The sequence below is a fragment of the Falco biarmicus genome, chromosome 1, assembly GCF_023638135.1.
Source record: "Falco biarmicus isolate bFalBia1 chromosome 1, bFalBia1.pri, whole genome shotgun sequence".
NCBI classification, from domain to species: Eukaryota; Metazoa; Chordata; class Aves; order Falconiformes; family Falconidae; genus Falco; species Falco biarmicus.
In genome coordinates this window covers 26,940,704-26,957,631 of record NC_079288.1, presented here as the reverse complement: position 1 = coordinate 26,957,631, position 16,928 = coordinate 26,940,704, and the positions used below count along the sequence as shown (strand labels likewise).

The following is a 16,928-nucleotide window of genomic DNA, read 5'->3' as shown; positions in this document are numbered from 1 at the left end:
TTTTTGGACAGAGCTCTCTGTGCCCACAATTCCCATGTGCAGCCAGGTGTCTGCACCCCACAGTGCACCAGGTACTGCCCTGCACCCTCACCCCCACCCAGCACCACAACTGTGATGTGGCCTTGGCAACCTTCTCTCTCCACAGGCACCTCAGTTTGAGAAACTGGCCCAACAGCAGCAGCTGCCCCTCGCACCCAGACAGCCGTCCTGCACATCCCAGCACCCACTGAGAGCCAGACCCAACACCAGCAGCCACCATCTGTGCCTGGAAAACTGGCCCATCTGCCACAGAGTACCAGGGAACTGGCTTCCTACCAGCCAGGCCAGCTGCTGGGCTTCAGTGATGTCATGGTTTAACCCTGGCCAGCAGCCAGGCACCATGCAGCTACTTGCTCACTCCCCCCCACCCAGAGGGATGGGAAGAAGCATCAGAAAGAAATGTAAAACTCCAGGGTTGAGATAAGAACAATTTTATTATTTTATAGGTAAAGCAAAAGCCACGCATGCAAGGAATTCATCCACCACTTCCCATTGGCAGGCAGGTGTTCAACCATCGCCAGGACAGCCGGGCTCCATCATGTATAATGGTTACTTGGGAAGACAAACGCCATAATGCCAAATGTCCCCCCCTTCCTTCCTTCTTCCCCCAGTTTATATACTTAGCATGTCGGCATATGGCATGGAATACTACCTCTTTGGCTAGCTTGGGTCACCTGTCCTGGGTGTGTCCCCTCCCAATTTCCTGTCCTCCTCCAGCCCCCTTGCTGGCAGGGCCCAAGGAACTGAAAAGCCCTTCCTTTAGTATAAACATCACCCAGCAACAACTAAAAACATCAGTGTCCTATCAACATTGTTCTCACATCACAGCCAAAACACAGCACTGTACTAACTACTAATAACTATTCCAGCTGAAACCAGGACAAGTGGTCAACCATTTATTGCTGAAGAACAGCACAAGAATAAATACAGAGCAGTAGCACAATTGCCTGGGTCCTAACAGCAGCAGACCCAGGAATTTTGCCAGTTCTGGGCTGTACTTCATACTGGGGCATGCTGGGAGATGGCCATGGGACCTGCTGACCATGAAAACTGGGGTATGGAGCATGAAAAGGACAAACTGACCCTGAACAGAGTGTAGCGAGATCTGGAATGGGGACGTTCTTGGGCTGACGCATGGGGTTTCTGACAGGCCAGTCAGAAACACTCTGCAGGCCCATTTAATGGAAATTATGGGTTAATCCACAAGTGGACAGCCTGGTTACTGGGAAGGTGCTAGACCAAACTGTTCCATCTGCTCCTGCAGCCCCACTATTGGGAAGGTAACCACGGAGCTCCCATGCCCCAGCCCTGGGAGCCCTAAAGAGCTGTCCTAAGGACTGTTGGGTCATCCCAGAACCCCCACCTGCTGGCTGCCTAGTAGCTGTGTCAGTGGGCACTCCTGCCCTCCCCCCAATAGAAATCCTTGGGTGCCCCTGATGCAAGAAAATATAATGAAAAACTTAAAACTGCTGCAGGCAGGAGCTGCATAGATAACAGAAACATCAACACACAAGCTGGAGCCTCACTGCCTGGAGAGACGCTCTGGGGCTTGGCCTGCTCAGCACTTCAAGGGACAGTTAGTAAGATGTAGGTGAGCCCCACAAGAATGTAAATAAGGAGCCTTCTGATAAGGACCTGCTAACTGCTAAAAGAAAACAAACTACTGAAGTGATAAGACTCAAGGATACTCAGGTAAAATAATTGTGGTAGTGGGAGATTGTGACCTTCTATTCAAATGCCCCCCCCCCAAAGAGGGTGGATCCCCCTCTTGGGGAGTGTGCGTAGTGAATTTAGAATGAACTGTACCTTTAAATTGAAGCGAGAAAACAACTAACCCATAATTAGTAGGTGTAGACTTTGGGCAGAACTAACCAACTTCACTGTATATATATATATTATGAGTACAATTAAGTGTGCAAGTTGGGAGGAGTGATCCCCCTTGCACCCAGTGCCACAGTAAACACACCTGCTTTATTACTCTCCTTGGGTTGTAGAGTACAATTCCGCACGTCAAGGGGTATGGCCCTGGGAACTGGGGGAGAAGCTGGCATATGGCTCAAGAACTGGTAGAGAGGGAGGAATGTGGGTGTCATAACTGGGGGAGAGGGGCCACTACTGGTTGCTTCTCTGCTGCTTTGCTCATTGCTGCGGGGATGGGATGCATCCCCAGAAGGGGAAGGGGGAGCGCCCTGGGACAGTAGATCCCCAAAGGAGCCAGAGCCTGCTGTCCTGAAGGCCAGGGCGAGGCAAGCAGCTGAGATGGGGGTTTCAGGGAGACCCTCCTCTCCTCTCCTGGCCCCCATACCCCCGTGCTGCTGAGAGCTGGGGAAAGCTCTCCAGGCTGGGGGAGGCAGCCCTGGCACAGCCGCCTGCCCAAGGGTAGCTGCCTGCAGGAGAAGCAGCCCCAGCTGTGATGTGTCTCACATTGTGGGGGTCGCTTCTTCAGGGAAACCTGCAGCCCTTCCCCGTGGCGGGGTGGCCCCGCCAGCTGTGCTGCAGGGTACAGCCTGTGGCCCTGCCGTGTGGGGGCTGTGGTGGTTTTAACCCCCACTCGCAGCCTCTCCCCCCGGCAGGCTTTGGGGGGACACAGGTTCCCTAGGAGAGACCCGCCCAGCCTGCGGCACTACCAGGAGCCTCGCTTGCTTTTCAGGGCATTCACAGGCCGTTCTATCTGGGCTTCTTCCCATCCATGGCTGCCTGGCAGGGCTGGCGCTTGCTGTCAGCTCTGCTCTTGGCTGACTGCTTCTTAGGGTTTGACTATTTGTGTAGTGGCACTTTGCTGTTGACACAGCTGGATGGGCTACAGCCAGCTGCCAGTAAGATGGCACTGCTGGAGCTGGTGCAGCGTGCTGAGGTCCCGCTGGAATCCCAGCTGTCACACACAGATGCAGTCGTCTTGGCTGACTAGCAGCTGAGAAAGACAGCAGTGTTGAACAAGCTCTCACAGGGAGTAGGTACCGGCATGTTCTTGCACCTGTTTGGTATTCTCTGATAACATGTGAACCAAGTGACCGGCTGCAAGGTTTGAAGGGGGACAAGTGAGGTGTGGCTCTCAGGAGAGAAGACACTACTTGGATTCCAGCAGATACAGTGCTGCCTCATTCTGGACTCCAAGGCTCAATTTTGTAACCTAGTTTCTATGCGCTATAAAAGCAAACCATGGATAACAGAGAGCACGAGTTTGTGCTGATGGCAGCCAGTGTCATAAGCCTACTCACTGATGTGCCAGAAGGTGTATGTGCCTACATGAACAATGCCGAACTCCATAAAGGCAGTCCTAACTGCCCTGCCTTCCCCTGCCTGTTTTAAGTTGTTGGATTTCTCCTTTACCAGCAGCACCTATATCACCTCCTTTCTATAGCAACAGCAAGCCGCTAAATACCTTCTCCAGGGGAGCAGTGCTGTGCTTTCCCAAGGCGTTTTTGGGCTCTCTAAGAGTACAAATGTGAGGGGTCATTGTTCTCACCACAGAAAGCAGAACTTTTATGGTATCACATGGCTACCAGGGCAAGGTGAGAAACACCAAGAGAATTCCTTCCTGGCACCTGCTCCAGGGGAGCAGTGCTGCACTTTCCCAAGGTGAGTTTAGGCTCTGCACAACTGCAAAAGTGTTGGGTTAGTTTTCTCACCCCAGAAAGCAGGTAGCAGAACTCTTGTGGTGTCCTTCACATGGCTACCAGGGCAACGTGAGAACCAAGAGAAGTGCTTCCTGGCACCTTCTCTGGTGGAGCTGTGCATGGGTGGTGCCATGGAGCATTTTGGCTCCAGATGAGTGCAAAAGTCAGTGGTTTTGTTTCTCACTCCAGAAAGCAGGTAGCAGAACTTTGGATGCAGGGAAAGGAAGGGGACAGTTGCTTACTTTGGACACTTCAATGAAGTGCTATATATTATATATGTGTGTGTGTGTGTATATGTATATATATACACATACATAAATATATATAAAAAAATAAGGAACAGATCCACTTTCTTAGTCCTCAGTACAATATGAACAGTGGACTTGTGGTGACGAGAATTTCAGTAAAACTTCACTTCTCTTTTTGTAGTTGGGTGTGTCTGCGGTGGGTTTTTGTCTGCAGACTTTCCAATGGTGCCTGCCATAATGGTGTACATTACTAATACGGTTGTTCTTTTGCTCCGCTTCCTGTCTAACCAAACCATTCAAGCAACTGTTAAATTTAACAGAGTTACTAACATTTTCATTCTTAGGTCAAATCTGTGATGTTTATTAACTAATGTCTTGATTTTTACTGTACAGATTTTATCAAAAAGGGAGCTGCAAGGATTGGACAAAAAACGACAGACACAGCTGGAGCAGATGTTTAGAGGCATCACAACTATTGTGGCTGGCAAGTGTGTGAATCCTTAAACAAAGAGGCCATAGACAGTGATCAGTATAGAAAGAGCCATGAATGATATTCACTACTCCGTCAAGCCGCACAGGAGCACAAAGCAGCAGGTTGGTTTTCTCGCGACATGAGCTGCTGCTCAGAGGTGGCTTTTCAAGCCTGATTTCTCCCTGCGCAGCCATGGAGGGGTGAGCAGAGCACTGCGGTCTGAAGCCTGCAGAGCGGTTACTCAGCTGGCTGGCAGCTGCATGCTGGGTACAAGCAGCTTCTGAAACTCACGCAGTTTGTTTTCTAACAATGTGGGGAAGGGAGAAAGAAAGAAAGAAACCAATTAAAGCAGCAAGAAGCAACAGTGGTATGCCTGGAACAGAAGGAAGTTTTATCATTTATTTTAATTAAGGTGGTGAATCAGGCTTTGCATCTGAGCCACGTGGGTTTCTGTTGTTTTGCAGCATGGCTGCTATTGAACGTGATTTTGGGCAGGCTTGTTAAGTATTTGAAGTGGTCACAAACAGCCAGACCTCTGCCTTTTCTTGCTGCTCTACCAAGGGAGTGTAAACCATACTCCCTGCAGCAGGGTGACAGTGATCAGTGCTGAGAACTGTGTCTGGAGCTAATGCAAAGGATTTGGATTTTGGTCTGTGCGAGGGTTTGTAAGCAGGTGTGTCAATGCTCTTTCCTCTTCATGTCGTGACAGGCACTGGAAGTGATCAGACAGTTAAAGGAAACCATGCAGATCGAACATGCTCACATGAGGCTGCGATTTATCCTTTCAGCAAAGGAGGGGAAGAAACTGAGAGAAAAGCTCAAGCCCCTGATTAAAGTTATTGAGAGTGAAGATTTGCACAAACAGCTGGAAACTGGGAGTAATAAAGCAGTCCTTGGGTGTCATACTTGATTTGACTACCACCTGTACCTTTGACTAGACGATGAATGAATATGTGGAAGATGTTGAGATAAACTGCAGGTTTACCAGAGGTTCTAAATCAGAGGTGTGCTTTGTGGTTTTAACGTCACCTAATCCTAGTGAGGTCAGCGTGCGAGTAGCCTTTATTGTACAGAGGTTGCTGCTTCAAGCTGCGGAGGAGCAGTGTCATTCCTCTTAGCAGTGATTATCCTACAGCACAGATAAATTTCTCTGCATGTATGGAATGTTACTGTTCATTTGGTGGGTCAGGCCTGTATTTGACAGCGGTTAATTAGGTTTTGAAAAAATAGTCTATGGCAAAGCAGAACTTGGTATTAGCAAGTATCTTTCAGAGACCAGATTAGAATCTAGCAATCCCAGCTGTCAAAAGACATGCCCAGCATGGGTAAATGGAACTGCAGAGCCTCTGTGGAAAGATTACTTGATAGAAATTGCTTATCAATTCTGCAAATTCCTTCTTAGTCACTAAAGTATTTTTATTTTTAATGAAAATTAATGTGAGACCTTGAAAAGGGTCTAATGACAATCAATTACTATGGCTTGACTGATGACCTGTGAAAAATTTCAGGTGTGCCTTATTGACCCAGGCTGCTTCAGAGAGATTGATGAGCTGATACGGAGTGAGACAAAAGGGAAAGGAACCCTGGAAATGCTGAGTCTGAAAGACGTGGAGGAAGGAGACGAAAAGCTTGAATGAAAGCCTTCCCACAGCAGTTCTACTTGCAACAACATTCTATGAAATGACTGGTGGTAGCCATGCTCTTCTGTTCAGCCTTCATGTTTTTTCCAATCTCCTGCTGCTAGATATTTCTTGACACTAGTCCTCTGGGATTTTTCCATGCAGTGTAGGTTTTTTTATCCTTCTACACTTGCTTGGTTTACAAATGTGTTTGTCTGCAGGAACATTTTGTGTCAGTTGTACTAATGAGGCCTGAGTTAAGATGTGGTACAAAAGTGACTCTCGCTTTGGTTTACTTTAAGGGTTGCTGTTGAAGAGCGTTGGGCTGATATGGTGCCCATCGTTGCTATCTGGAGCTGTCAGTGCTGAGCGGCCGGTTGCATAGATCGCTGAGGGGTGAGTTTGTGAGGAGAGGAACCTTCAGAAGAGAGCTGCATTTTCACTTCTGAGCAGTTGCAAAGCATGGATCGTGCCTAAAAATTGATCTGCTGGCAGCACGATCACTGACTTGGGCTTCTGCAGTTAGCTGCTTGATAACTCGGGTAAAGGACCATTCTTAAAGATTTCCTATGCTGGATAGAGGACTACTTGCTGACTTAGAAAAAATGTTCTCCTCCAAATAACTTATTTGTGACACATATTTAGCTACCCTAAGGAAAACGAATTATCACCTATTTATATATTATAGATACAGAAAGACAGTATTTTTGTGAATGGTATAGGAGGTGCCTCTGGCCACGGCGATGCTTTTAGTAGGCCGAAGGGGTGGCCTGCGCTTGTGAGCTGTTCATTCCACGGCATCAGTGAGAATCTCCGACAGGCATGGGTGGCCTCTGCCCATCAAGCTGGACAGGCTTTTGTTGGGCCGCCATTCCACAGCAGGAGCGGTTTGGTTGTGCCCCGTTTTAGTGCGACACAGAGCAATCCTGGCAGCTGTCCTTTCTCCTCTCGCTGTTTATGCTGCTTTCTAATACCTGCCCAGCATTTCCAGGCAGCTCCTGAGGCACAGGATCTAGTTGATGATAATTCCATGAGATTTTGTCTCAGCTGTGTTAAACAAATGCTTTTTAGTGGAACTGGTGTGTTTCAAAGAAGAGGGGAAGAGAGCACAGCAAGTGGAGGAGGAGAGACAGAAAATGCAAACCACCAGGCAAAGCCCCTGTGCTTGGGTGACCGAAAGCTCAGCCAGCAGGGATTTACGGAGCCTTCAGCGTGACGTACCCCTTCCCATGCTAACAGCAGGCAGCAGGTCAGGAGCTGCAGGCTAGCCAGCGCCTCGATGTCTCTCCCAGACGAGTGCTGTGTTCATCATTGGCTGTTCACTTTTAGCGCGCCCGACTGCCTGCTACATGAGAACTGAAGGGAGCTCTGGCTTGCGCTGCTGACGTGACCTTTTCCTTTGTAGCGTGAACAGCGTGGGAAGTCTCCAGAATTTAGGCAGGGAGGGCTGAAGACAACTGAAAGCGGAGAGTTTTGACGTGTGAGGTGCAGGGGGCCTGTGGGACTAGACCCTTAGTCAAAGGCTTCCTCCTGGAAGCTGGTTTCTGCAGGCGCCTGTTGACATGAGCTTGTACAAGCCTGGCTTACGTTTCTTGAGCAATATTTTGGAAGGACCGTCTACTCGAGAGTCTGACTTTTGCTGAGGGCCACTGAAATGGACATCCTTGAGGCATTTTAGCCGTTCTTCTAAAAAGCTCTCTCTTGCCCCCCCGGTAACCTGCCGTGATGTTTAAATGCTGCCTAGGACAGTGTAGTGGCATAATGACTCTATTTGCCACGTGGGCCCCGCCTCAGTGTGGAGACCTCTACATGCATGGACAGACTGGCCAGCTTCCTTGTGGGCACAAAGCCTTCACTGCTTGTCTTTCAAAGGGCCATCTCTTCATGCGCATTTTTATGAAGCACAGAAGATGATAATGTCTGTGTGTAGCCTGTCACGGGCCATTGGCGTTAACATGCAATCCATCAGTCTGCACATGAGGTGCTGAGTAAGAGCCTGGGATGATCCTGTGTCGGTAACACTTGATTTCAGAATCCTCTAATTTCTTTGTTTCCTATTTTCAGCAGCTAGAGCACCATAGGACGGCTGCACATTAAAGATCTCGAGTTACAGAAACGTTATCAGAGCTGATCTACAAGCTTGGTGCTAGGAAGGCAGTTTCCCTCTGTAAGGAGTCTTTTTCTGCAAATCAAAGATTGAGGGTTATCCTCCTCTCTGGTAGAGGGAGCTTGGTTTTATTTCTTAACAAATAAATGTACATGCTTGCATTCCTTGCTGTGTCCGTGGCTGAGCCAGAACATGCGGGAAGGACAAGACCAAAGCCCAGTCTCAGCAGCTGGTCTACAGGAACAGACCTCCCTGCGTAGCCATTCCCTGCCTGAGGCACTGATGTTGCGGAGGCGCATGGTGAGGCAGGAACGGGCTCCTGGTGCCAAGTGAAACCAGCCGGCAGCTGCCAGAGAGTGCGGGGGGGCTGTTCGGGTCCACGGTGCCCACATGTATTCCCTGCAAGTGTCCTGGCCCGCATCTGGTGGGGCTTGGAGGGGTCCCCCAGCTGGGCGGGCTGCAACTGCTGCAGCCACGGCGCTGGGACCGCGCTGCCCGCCCTGCCTTGGGCTGCCTCAGTAACTGGTTATTCATTCGCCTGTTGCCCACAGAAGCGGAGAGGAGGGGGCCGTGGGTGGCGATGGCTGAGCAGGAGGCGCTGGCCGAGCAGGAGGTGTGTGCCATGCGGCACTGGGAGGTGCCGCTGTGACAGTTACGCCAGTGCAGGGAGTGAGCTCAGCTCTGTGATGTCACAGCCCGTGTCACAGCCTGCCAACGTCCTAACAGCCCGGCAACGTCTCCACCGGGCAGTAGAGCCACGACGGCTGCCACGTGCGCAGCCAGGCTGGAGGGCCGAGGCAGGAGCAGCGGCACCATGCCGGGCCGCAAGGCAAACCTCAGCCAGCGCGCCCAGGAGCTGTGTGCCGCCGTCGCCTTGCAGGGTACTGCCCCTTGGGCTTCTTGTGGGGACGGCCTGGGGCGGGCGGGTGGCTTTCGGTCCCCGCGTTGTCCTGCACGGTACCAACAGCGCCTTTGTGTCCCCCAGAGCAAGGCGGGAAGTTTTGCGCGCAGCCGCGTGAGGAAAAGCGCAGTGGGACCAGAGAGCGGCTCCCCCGCCTGTGTGAGGCTGTGCAGGAGGACGTCCGTGCCCGGGGCCATAGCCAGCAGGTACCGTCGGGTCCCTCCTGCTCTACCCCTGCCTGGCGCTGGCCCTGTCGGGAGCGGGCGGCACAGGGCAGCACTAGGCTGGGACTGGCCCCAGGCTGGTGGTGATTGTTCTCTCTGCCCCTCTCGTGCCCACAGCACAACAGACGCAGCGTCTCTGAGACTTGCAGAGCGCCGAAGTCCTTGGGGGCCACTTTGGCCAACCAGACAGGGCCCAGCGCGCCCGGGCTGCTTGCAGGGGGCTGGGGCTGTGGGAAGGCTCAGAAGGACAGGGTGGGTGGTAGAGTGACTGGTGCCGGCACAAGGACAGCCCCCCAGGGCTGGTGTGGTGCAACCGGGGGTGTTTGTGTGTGGTCCCACGGGTCCCTTTCCACTGCGGGACCCACCCGTGCAGATCCTCCTTGAGCTCCCTGAGCAGATCTGTTGTCCCGGCAGTGCTCCCGGCTGTCCCAGCCTGTGTGTGCCCAGGGCTGCCCGGGTTCCTGCAGCTCCAGCCGCATCCCTGAGAGAGAGATGCTGTCCCTGCCCTGCCCTTCACTGCCCGTCCCGAGGTTACAACGCGGTTATAAGCCCCGCTGCGGTGACAGAGACCCTGGCCCCGCAGAGCTGCCTTTGCCCGGGGGCCTCTTGCAGGGCCAGCGGCAGGCGGGTGCGGGGGGGTGGTGCTGCTGCTGCTGCTGCTCTCCGGCACCCCCGCAGCTGGGGCACTGATGGATTCGATTGACGCCCAGCCCTGGGTCTCAGTTAGGCAGCACCCCTAAGTCCGGTGTCCCCAGCTCCACCCTGGGGGCAGTTTTCCAGGCAGGACCCCCTTGTGCCGCGGGCGCCCAGCAAGCTCTGCCTCCAGCCTGCTGAATGCTCGCATGCCCATCCAGGTGGCCCAGGAGAAGCTCCAGGCCGACATCTATGAACGGGTGAACACCTGCAACATGCTGCTGCACCAGGTGAGGCAGCGGAGACAAGTGCGGGAGGAGCTGCAGAGGCGGCTGCAGCAGCTGCAGGATGCTGCGATGCCTGACAAGCGGCAGCAGGCACAGGCGCAGGTACCTGGGACCCCCTCCTGGGCTGGCAGCACCTGCAGAGGGCTCTAATCCAGCCCCTGCACCCCCCGGCTGGCCTCTGGGCTTGGCATGCGGGGTCACCCCCTGTACCCCCCCACCTCTGCCCCAGGCCATTTGCCAGCTGGAGAAAAACATTGAGAAGGTGCTCCTCAAAGTCCACACTGGACAGAAGGTGACTGCCCTGTACCTGGCGGTGCGGGATGTCCTGAGGAAGGTGAGCTCCTCCCCACCGTGCCATCGTGCCACCTGCTCCCCCAGCAGAGACAAGGAGGTGCCCCAGGGGCAACGCTGGTGGGACGCCCCCCTCCCAGATCAAAGAGGTCCTCCTGCTCCCCTCCATCTGCTGTCACAGCACGGGGGACCCCTGGGGCTCACTGGGGTGACGTGCTGTGGCTCCCTGTGTCCCAGGAGCTGGCCCACCTGCCTCCGCACCTGGACCTCCTGTGCAAGATGGCCGAGCTGTATGGTAGGGAGCTTCAGGACATGGATCTCATGGCCTTGGAGGCCTGCAAAGCCGCTGACAGAGCCAAGGTGAGATGGCCAGGGGCACCTCGGGGCCCTTTTCCACCCTCCAGAGCCCACCGACGGCACCATGTGCCCCGGAGCTGCTGAGTGTGCCTTCAACCAAGAGCAAAAGAGCCGGAGCTGGGCTTGCCCACAGCACCCCGATGGCTCCATAGCTCCTCCCGGGTGTCGCTCTTGGGCCGGGCTGCCCTGGGGCTGGGGACAGCCTGCCCGAAGCCCCAGCTACAGCGAAGGCAGCACGCTCCACCCGCCAGCCCTCCTTGCCCACTATCCTTCCCAGCCTGTCTACTTGGCGGCGGGGCTGGTCATTGCTGACCCTGGCCATCCCACAAGTTCAGCTGGCTGCCAAAGGTCCGTTCCAGCTTTGACAGCCACTTCTCCCTTCTCTGACACGCTCCAGGAGGATGCAAACAGGACGCGCAGCCGGATCCTTGCGGAGAGAGCGCGCATGTACCGCTCCCGGGCCACCCAGGAGGTCTCTGTAGACACAGGGTGGCGGAAGGACGTGTACCAAAGGCACCTGAGAGCGGTGAGCTGGGGGTCCTGGCACAGGCCAGGCTGTGGGCAGACGGCAGGCATCGGTGCCGGGCCCCCCACGGGTCGGGGGCCTGCAGGGCCAGCTCCCCCCGGCTGTCAGCAGCGTGGGGGGTGACAATGCACATCCTTGCAGCAGGAGAGGCACGAGCTCACCGTGGACTCCCCGACCCCGGCCTCACAGGACCAGCTTGTGGGTGAGTGCCTGGCAGGGTGCAGGGGGGTGGGACGCGGGCACAGCCGCAGGCATCCTTCCCTGACGCTTCCCTCCCACCCCAGGCACCAGTCTGGAGGCCGTCAGGTCCCAGATGGAGCACGAGGCCAGGGTCACGCAGAAGATGCAGCAGGCCAAGGCTGCGCTGCAGTGCTCCAGGATCTGGGTAACGTGACCCCCCCCCTCTGGCAAAACCCACGGCTGCTCAGGGCCCGAGGAGCTGAGAGCCCTCTGCTTGCCTTGTTTCATTGTGGGCTTCTCTGCCCTCCTCTGCCTTGGAAGACCCCCAGAGGCCCTCTGGGGCGGGCAGGGATGGCACCACACTTCTCCGTGACATGAGCTTGCAGCCGTCCATGGTGCACACGGCTCCCCGAGGCCACGGCCCGGGTCCTGTACCCTGCAGGAGCACCGGGGGCTGAGTCCTCGTGCTCTCCCCCGGCCAGGACATACCCGGCAGGCTCCTGGAACAGCAGAAGTCCTCGGCGGACCTGGAGCAGTGCATCAAGGAGGGCGAGGAGAAGAAGCGGGCACTGGCGGAGAGGCTGCACGAGCTGGAGCTGAACCTAGCTAAGCTGAAGTTTCACCAGCCCTCCAACACAAGCAGGTGTGCAGTCGTGTCCACCGGGCCACGGCCCTTGGCGGGGGGGACACGTGTGTGCCAGGTGTCCCGACACAGCAGGGCACCCCTTCCCACGTCCCACTGCAGCCGCCCACCCCTCCTGTGCCGCCAGGTTTTCTGAGCAGGGGGCTCCCCCAGCTCTGGGCCTGGCAGAGCACCCAAAGCTCCCGCTGCGGCGGCAGGAGGACCCCCGCTTCTGGCCTGGCGTGGGAAGTGGTACCAGCAGCATGGAGCTGGGTTGCAGGCAGCACCTCTGCTCTGCATTGGCAACCTGAGCAGCTTTTGCAACAGCTCTAGGGTGTTCCTGCCGCCCCTGTGCACTTGTATGGATGTGAATGTGCTTGGCTCCAGGGTGCTGGAGGAGGAGCTGCGGCTGAAACTGCAGTGCCAAGAGGCTCGGCTGGAGGACATGCGGGCCCAGATGATGAGGAGCAAGGATGTTCTGCTCAAATGTGAAGAGGACATCAACAGCCTTTTCGTCCGCCTGCAGGGCATCACCGTGCCCGGCCAGGTACCCACATGGGGCTGGCGTGAGCTTGGCCCCGGCCACTGCCCGGTGGTGCAGCAGTACGGCGTGGAAACGCTTGGCGCAGCCACTGTCCCCCCGCCGTGGCTCGTTTTCCCCACCAAGGTGGTTGTTCTCTCTCTGACTCCAGGAGGATCCTGTCAAGGCCATGGCGGTGGAGGAGAAGCTGCAGCACTGTGAGCAGAAGCTGCGCTACCTGGTGCAGCGGGTGGCCAGCCTGCCCCACGACTGGCGCAGCCCCAACAAGGACAACAAGGTGCGCGGGGGCTTCATCCCTGCTGTGGCCTTTGGGCACCCGCACGGGGCTTTCCCATACGGCCCATCCCAAGCGTCCTCCCAGCTGGCAGGATGGAGGTGGCACCAGGGGAGAGCCATGAAGCAGCTCAGCCCCCAGTGGCACAGGGCACTGCAGGGTGTGCTCCGCGCGGGGACCTCGAGGTGGGGCAGCCCTTGGCTTGGAACACCCACCTCCCCTTCAGCAAGTAACCCAGAGTGTCTTCCACAGATTTTTGCCGAGGTCCGTAATTTACTAGAGAACACCACTGCGGATCACCCACAGAACCTGAGGGTTTCCTTGGAGGACGCAGGCAGCGGCCAAGGTAGGAGAGCACAGCGAGGACACGTGCCACAGCAACCATCCCAGCCCCTGCCCGTGGGGATTCCTGGGCATCCTTGCCTGTCTTCCACTGTCCCAGCAGAGCCCAACCCACGAGCTGCTTGTCCCAGGTGCTGTGGGACAAGGAGGGAGAGCCTTGGCTTCAAAATCACCTGGTTGTGGCCTCCTCCTGTTGGATGTTCTTGGGGGAGACCACGAGCTTTTGGCAGCTCTCTACTGTGTTTTTAACAAAGCGGGAGCTGTACCCACCACCCCCTGGCTCCAGGCCTTTCTGGGAAGCGCCAGCAGTGTTGAAGAGGGGCCACAGCGGTGGCAACCCCAGGCTCTGCAGGTCCCCCTGGGATGCGGGGCTGGCAGAGCCAGTCGGCAGTGCCTGTGCCTCAGGGCTCCGCACGAGGGCTCTCTGGGATGCCACCAGCCCTGCAAAAGGTGCCGGCTCTGCCCAGGGACATGAGCGCACAGAGCCTCCACAGCCCACTCCTCTCCACTCTCTCCTCAGAGTCCTTGGATTCTGATGACGAATCCTGTGGCCTTGTCCTCACCCGGGAGGGCATCAAGAAGCAGGGGCTGCTCCTGATGAAAAGCAAGCAGCGTGGCAAGAAGTAGCAGTTTCTCCAGCAGACCTTTGCATGCCCCACAGCCACCCGCTGTGCTGGGCATGCCCCAGAGCCACCCGCTGTGCTCTTTGGCCGGCAGCTTTAATAAAGTAGATGTTTTGCACTCCTCACAGGCCTGTGGTACACCTGGAATGGGGGGGTCACTTCTGGCACCTGGGACGCCTGGGTGCTGAGCTGGCTTTGGAAGCACCCCCATCCCCGCCGCCCCTCACCCCGTTGCGCTCTCTGCAGAGGTGGGGATGGACTGGGGGGGAACCGCTTTCGTGGCCAAAGCAAAGCTGGGGTCAGGGTGGCTCTCTCCCCCTTGCTCCTGTGGGGCAATCGCCTTCGCGGGACCTCTGCAGCCCCAGACCACTGTGGGACCTCAAAGGGCTGTTGCCTGTCCAAGGCAGCTCTGGGGAAACGTGGGGCAGGGGCTGAGACCTGTCCAGGCATTGGACCTCAGGGTGGGGGTCTTCATGTGCATGCGTGGGAGCACAAGGGCAGACCCTGCCTCGGGAAGGGAGAGCCAAGTCTGAGCTGGAGCCCCCAGTCTGGGGCTGCCTGACCTGACCTGGCTGGGGACCCTTCCAGCTTCTGCCCTCCCCTGGCCCCCGCACACACGTTGTGCAACTCGTACTGATAACCCTGACCTCAGAGCACACGTCGGGCGCTACCTCTGGGCTGCGGGGCAGTGCCTGCAGGTAAGGTCTAACCCAGCATGACCCAGGACAGCAGAGGATGCCACAGCGAGCCTGTGGCTCCCGGACAGGATCCCCAGCCCTGCTGACTGCTCACGGACACCCAGCCGTGGGCTCCACGGTGCCTTCGCTGCAAAGGCACTCCTAAAACATGGCTGCAAAGGGATGGTGCTGTTTCCCCAAGTACAGCCAGCACTGACAGGGAGACCCGCGCGGGAGAGTGGCACCTCGTCCCCTTCAGCCAGGGGACATCAACACCAGACCAAGCTTTCACTTTCCTCTCTGCTTGGTCCCTGTACTTCATGGCAACAGCACTTGTAACATCATCCCTAGGGGGAAGGGCTGTTTCTGCCCAGCCACTAGCAGGCGGGTACATCACGCCAAGTGTTCCTGGTGGGTTTTGTGTGACTACTGGTAACGGGATGATATTGCCAAAATACAGCACAACTTGTGTTTTTCAAAGGAAGCTCCAGAAATAGGTGAACGTGCCAAAGAATGCATCTAATGGAGCTTCCCAGAATTGAGAGGACGTCTATAGCTGTAGAGAGGCTCTTCTGCAATTGAAAACCACGCTCTAATGACACCCATCCATCTCCTGTCCCTGTGCTGTTCCCACATGGCCAGCACACCAGGGGGGCTGTGCTGGGGTCTGGGTCAGGGAGTCCTGCGCTGCGAGCAGCTGCCCAGCCATGCAGCAAAGATCTGAACATACTCTGCCAAGCAGGGAGCCAAGCAGGGAGCGTGGGTGGACAGCACTGGGCCACTCTGCCCATGTCCAACGCACCCAGGCTTTGAAGAAACTCAGCCAGGCCACCTTGGGTAGCCTGTGCTGAAAGAGATGTCATTAGGAAGCAAAATAGCTGCAAAGTACCACCCGTCCTGCTGACTGGGCATCTCTGCTCTTGCTGCAGCAGGCCACCAGCTGATGGTGAGATTGATGCACCCCCGGCTCTCGCTGCACCGCTGGCACCCTGGGGCAGCGCAGCTGCAGGCATGGCACTATTGGCCAGAAGTCATGGAAAATCTGCCCATCCACGCGCCTTTGTGCAAACCATCCATCCCTTCTCTTTCACAGCGCTCTACAGCTGCTGCCAAAACAGTTTGAACTATGACGAGGCTATAGGAGCCAGCATGAACGCTGGTATTTGCCTTTACAAGGTCTAGTACAGCAGAACCACAGAGCATCAGGTTTTGTGCCCATCAGCTTAGAAGCAGCAGCTCCAGGATGTGTCTATTAGACAACAGTCACCACACCACTGGATAAATACGAATGCTTGGAATCCAGCTGATCAAACCATGCTAGCTTCATACACCTCGCACCTTCTGAAAGGGCTTCCCTTCCTCCCTTGGCAATGCAGAAACAAGGGTACACCCCATGGGTGCTGCATGGGGGAGGAAAGGTTTTCAGCTCTCACAAGAATGCTGCCTTGAGCAGAGAGGAGCCCACCAACATCTGCCAAAGGCTCGGGTAGCTGAGAAACCCACCTCTCTATGGTGACATCACCCAGTCCAAAATCCAACATCTGTTGGTCAACAGTTGAGAAGGTCCCAGTCCAGGTAATCTGATAGTATGAAGGCTGAGGAGAAGAGAAGGAGCAAATCATACACATTTTGTGGCTGGTAGAAATGAAGGATGACGTTTTAGAGCATGGTGGTGGTGCTTCGTCCCTTGTGCCCTGCCCTGATGTACGGTAAAGCAAGAAGAGACACTGGAAAACTTTGGGGAAGGCCTCCATATGCTGAGGTGTTTCCTCTCCTTCCTCTTCAGCTTCTAAAAGGTATTTGGTGAGGAGCAGAGCCAGCATCCCTCAGCTAGACCAGGGAGTCCTATCACTAGGGATGAACCCTGACAAATCTTTCAAGCCCTTGGTCTGCTCTTTGCCTTCTGGCTGTGGGAAACAGAGAAGCCACAAAACATGATGAAGCCTTCTCTCTGCTAAAGCTGGATGGAGAACGCAGTCTGCAGCCCATTTGCCAGCTGCAAGGTAATTTGGGGATGTTTTGGCTGCCTTGAAAGGAAGGAAAGAGCAATGGCACATGATATTATAGGGCTTCCAGGTCTACTGCACTCATAGAGTTGTGAGTGCAGAATACAAAGGCTTCCTGCTTCATTGTGAGCATTCATCAAATGCATTCAGTCATGGCATCCCAAATCCTCATCATCTCTGCAAGGCAAGGGGAAGGCATGTCATCCTGCCAGCCAGCAGCTCACAGCCACGCAGCATGCTCCTGACTGGGCAGGCGGCACTGGGTGCAATCAGACTGGCTGCTGCTGCCTTATCCGGACCTGGGAGAGGCAGCGATGGAAATGGATGTGGCAAGTGTCAGAG

The 16,928-nt window shown here is 55.6% G+C and overlaps 1 protein-coding gene across 9 annotated transcripts in view; it reads left to right on the top strand.

Annotated features, from left to right (window-relative positions):
- The window catches only part of LOC130149309 (coiled-coil domain-containing protein 183-like), a 32,244-nt gene extending 18,216 nt beyond the window's left edge, over positions 1–14,028 (top strand). For 2 of the 9 annotated variants that reach the window (XM_056338999.1, XM_056339087.1), the window contains 12 exons: positions 4,298–4,498; positions 5,086–6,391; positions 9,088–9,209; positions 10,082–10,249; positions 10,377–10,481; positions 10,676–10,798; positions 11,193–11,321; positions 11,463–11,523; positions 11,606–11,706; positions 11,984–12,144; positions 12,511–12,670; positions 12,816–13,921. In XM_056338999.1, the coding sequence (XP_056194974.1) occupies positions 10,136–10,249; positions 10,377–10,481; positions 10,676–10,798; positions 11,193–11,321; positions 11,463–11,523; positions 11,606–11,706; positions 11,984–12,144; positions 12,511–12,670; positions 12,816–13,529 (1,668 nt within the window). In that variant the 5' untranslated portion in view covers positions 4,298–4,498; positions 5,086–6,391; positions 9,088–9,209; positions 10,082–10,135 and the 3' untranslated portion in view covers positions 13,530–13,921. Of the gene's footprint in view, positions 1–446; positions 1,732–4,297; positions 4,499–5,085; positions 6,392–7,066; positions 8,635–9,087; positions 9,210–9,888; positions 10,250–10,376; positions 10,482–10,675; positions 10,799–11,192; positions 11,322–11,462; positions 11,524–11,605; positions 11,707–11,983; positions 12,145–12,510; positions 12,671–12,815 lie in introns of those variants that run through there. The other 7 variants (XM_056339176.1, XM_056339257.1, XM_056339340.1 and 4 more) reach the window with 7 other exon arrangements.
- Positions 14,029–16,928: the final 2,900 nt, after the last annotated feature.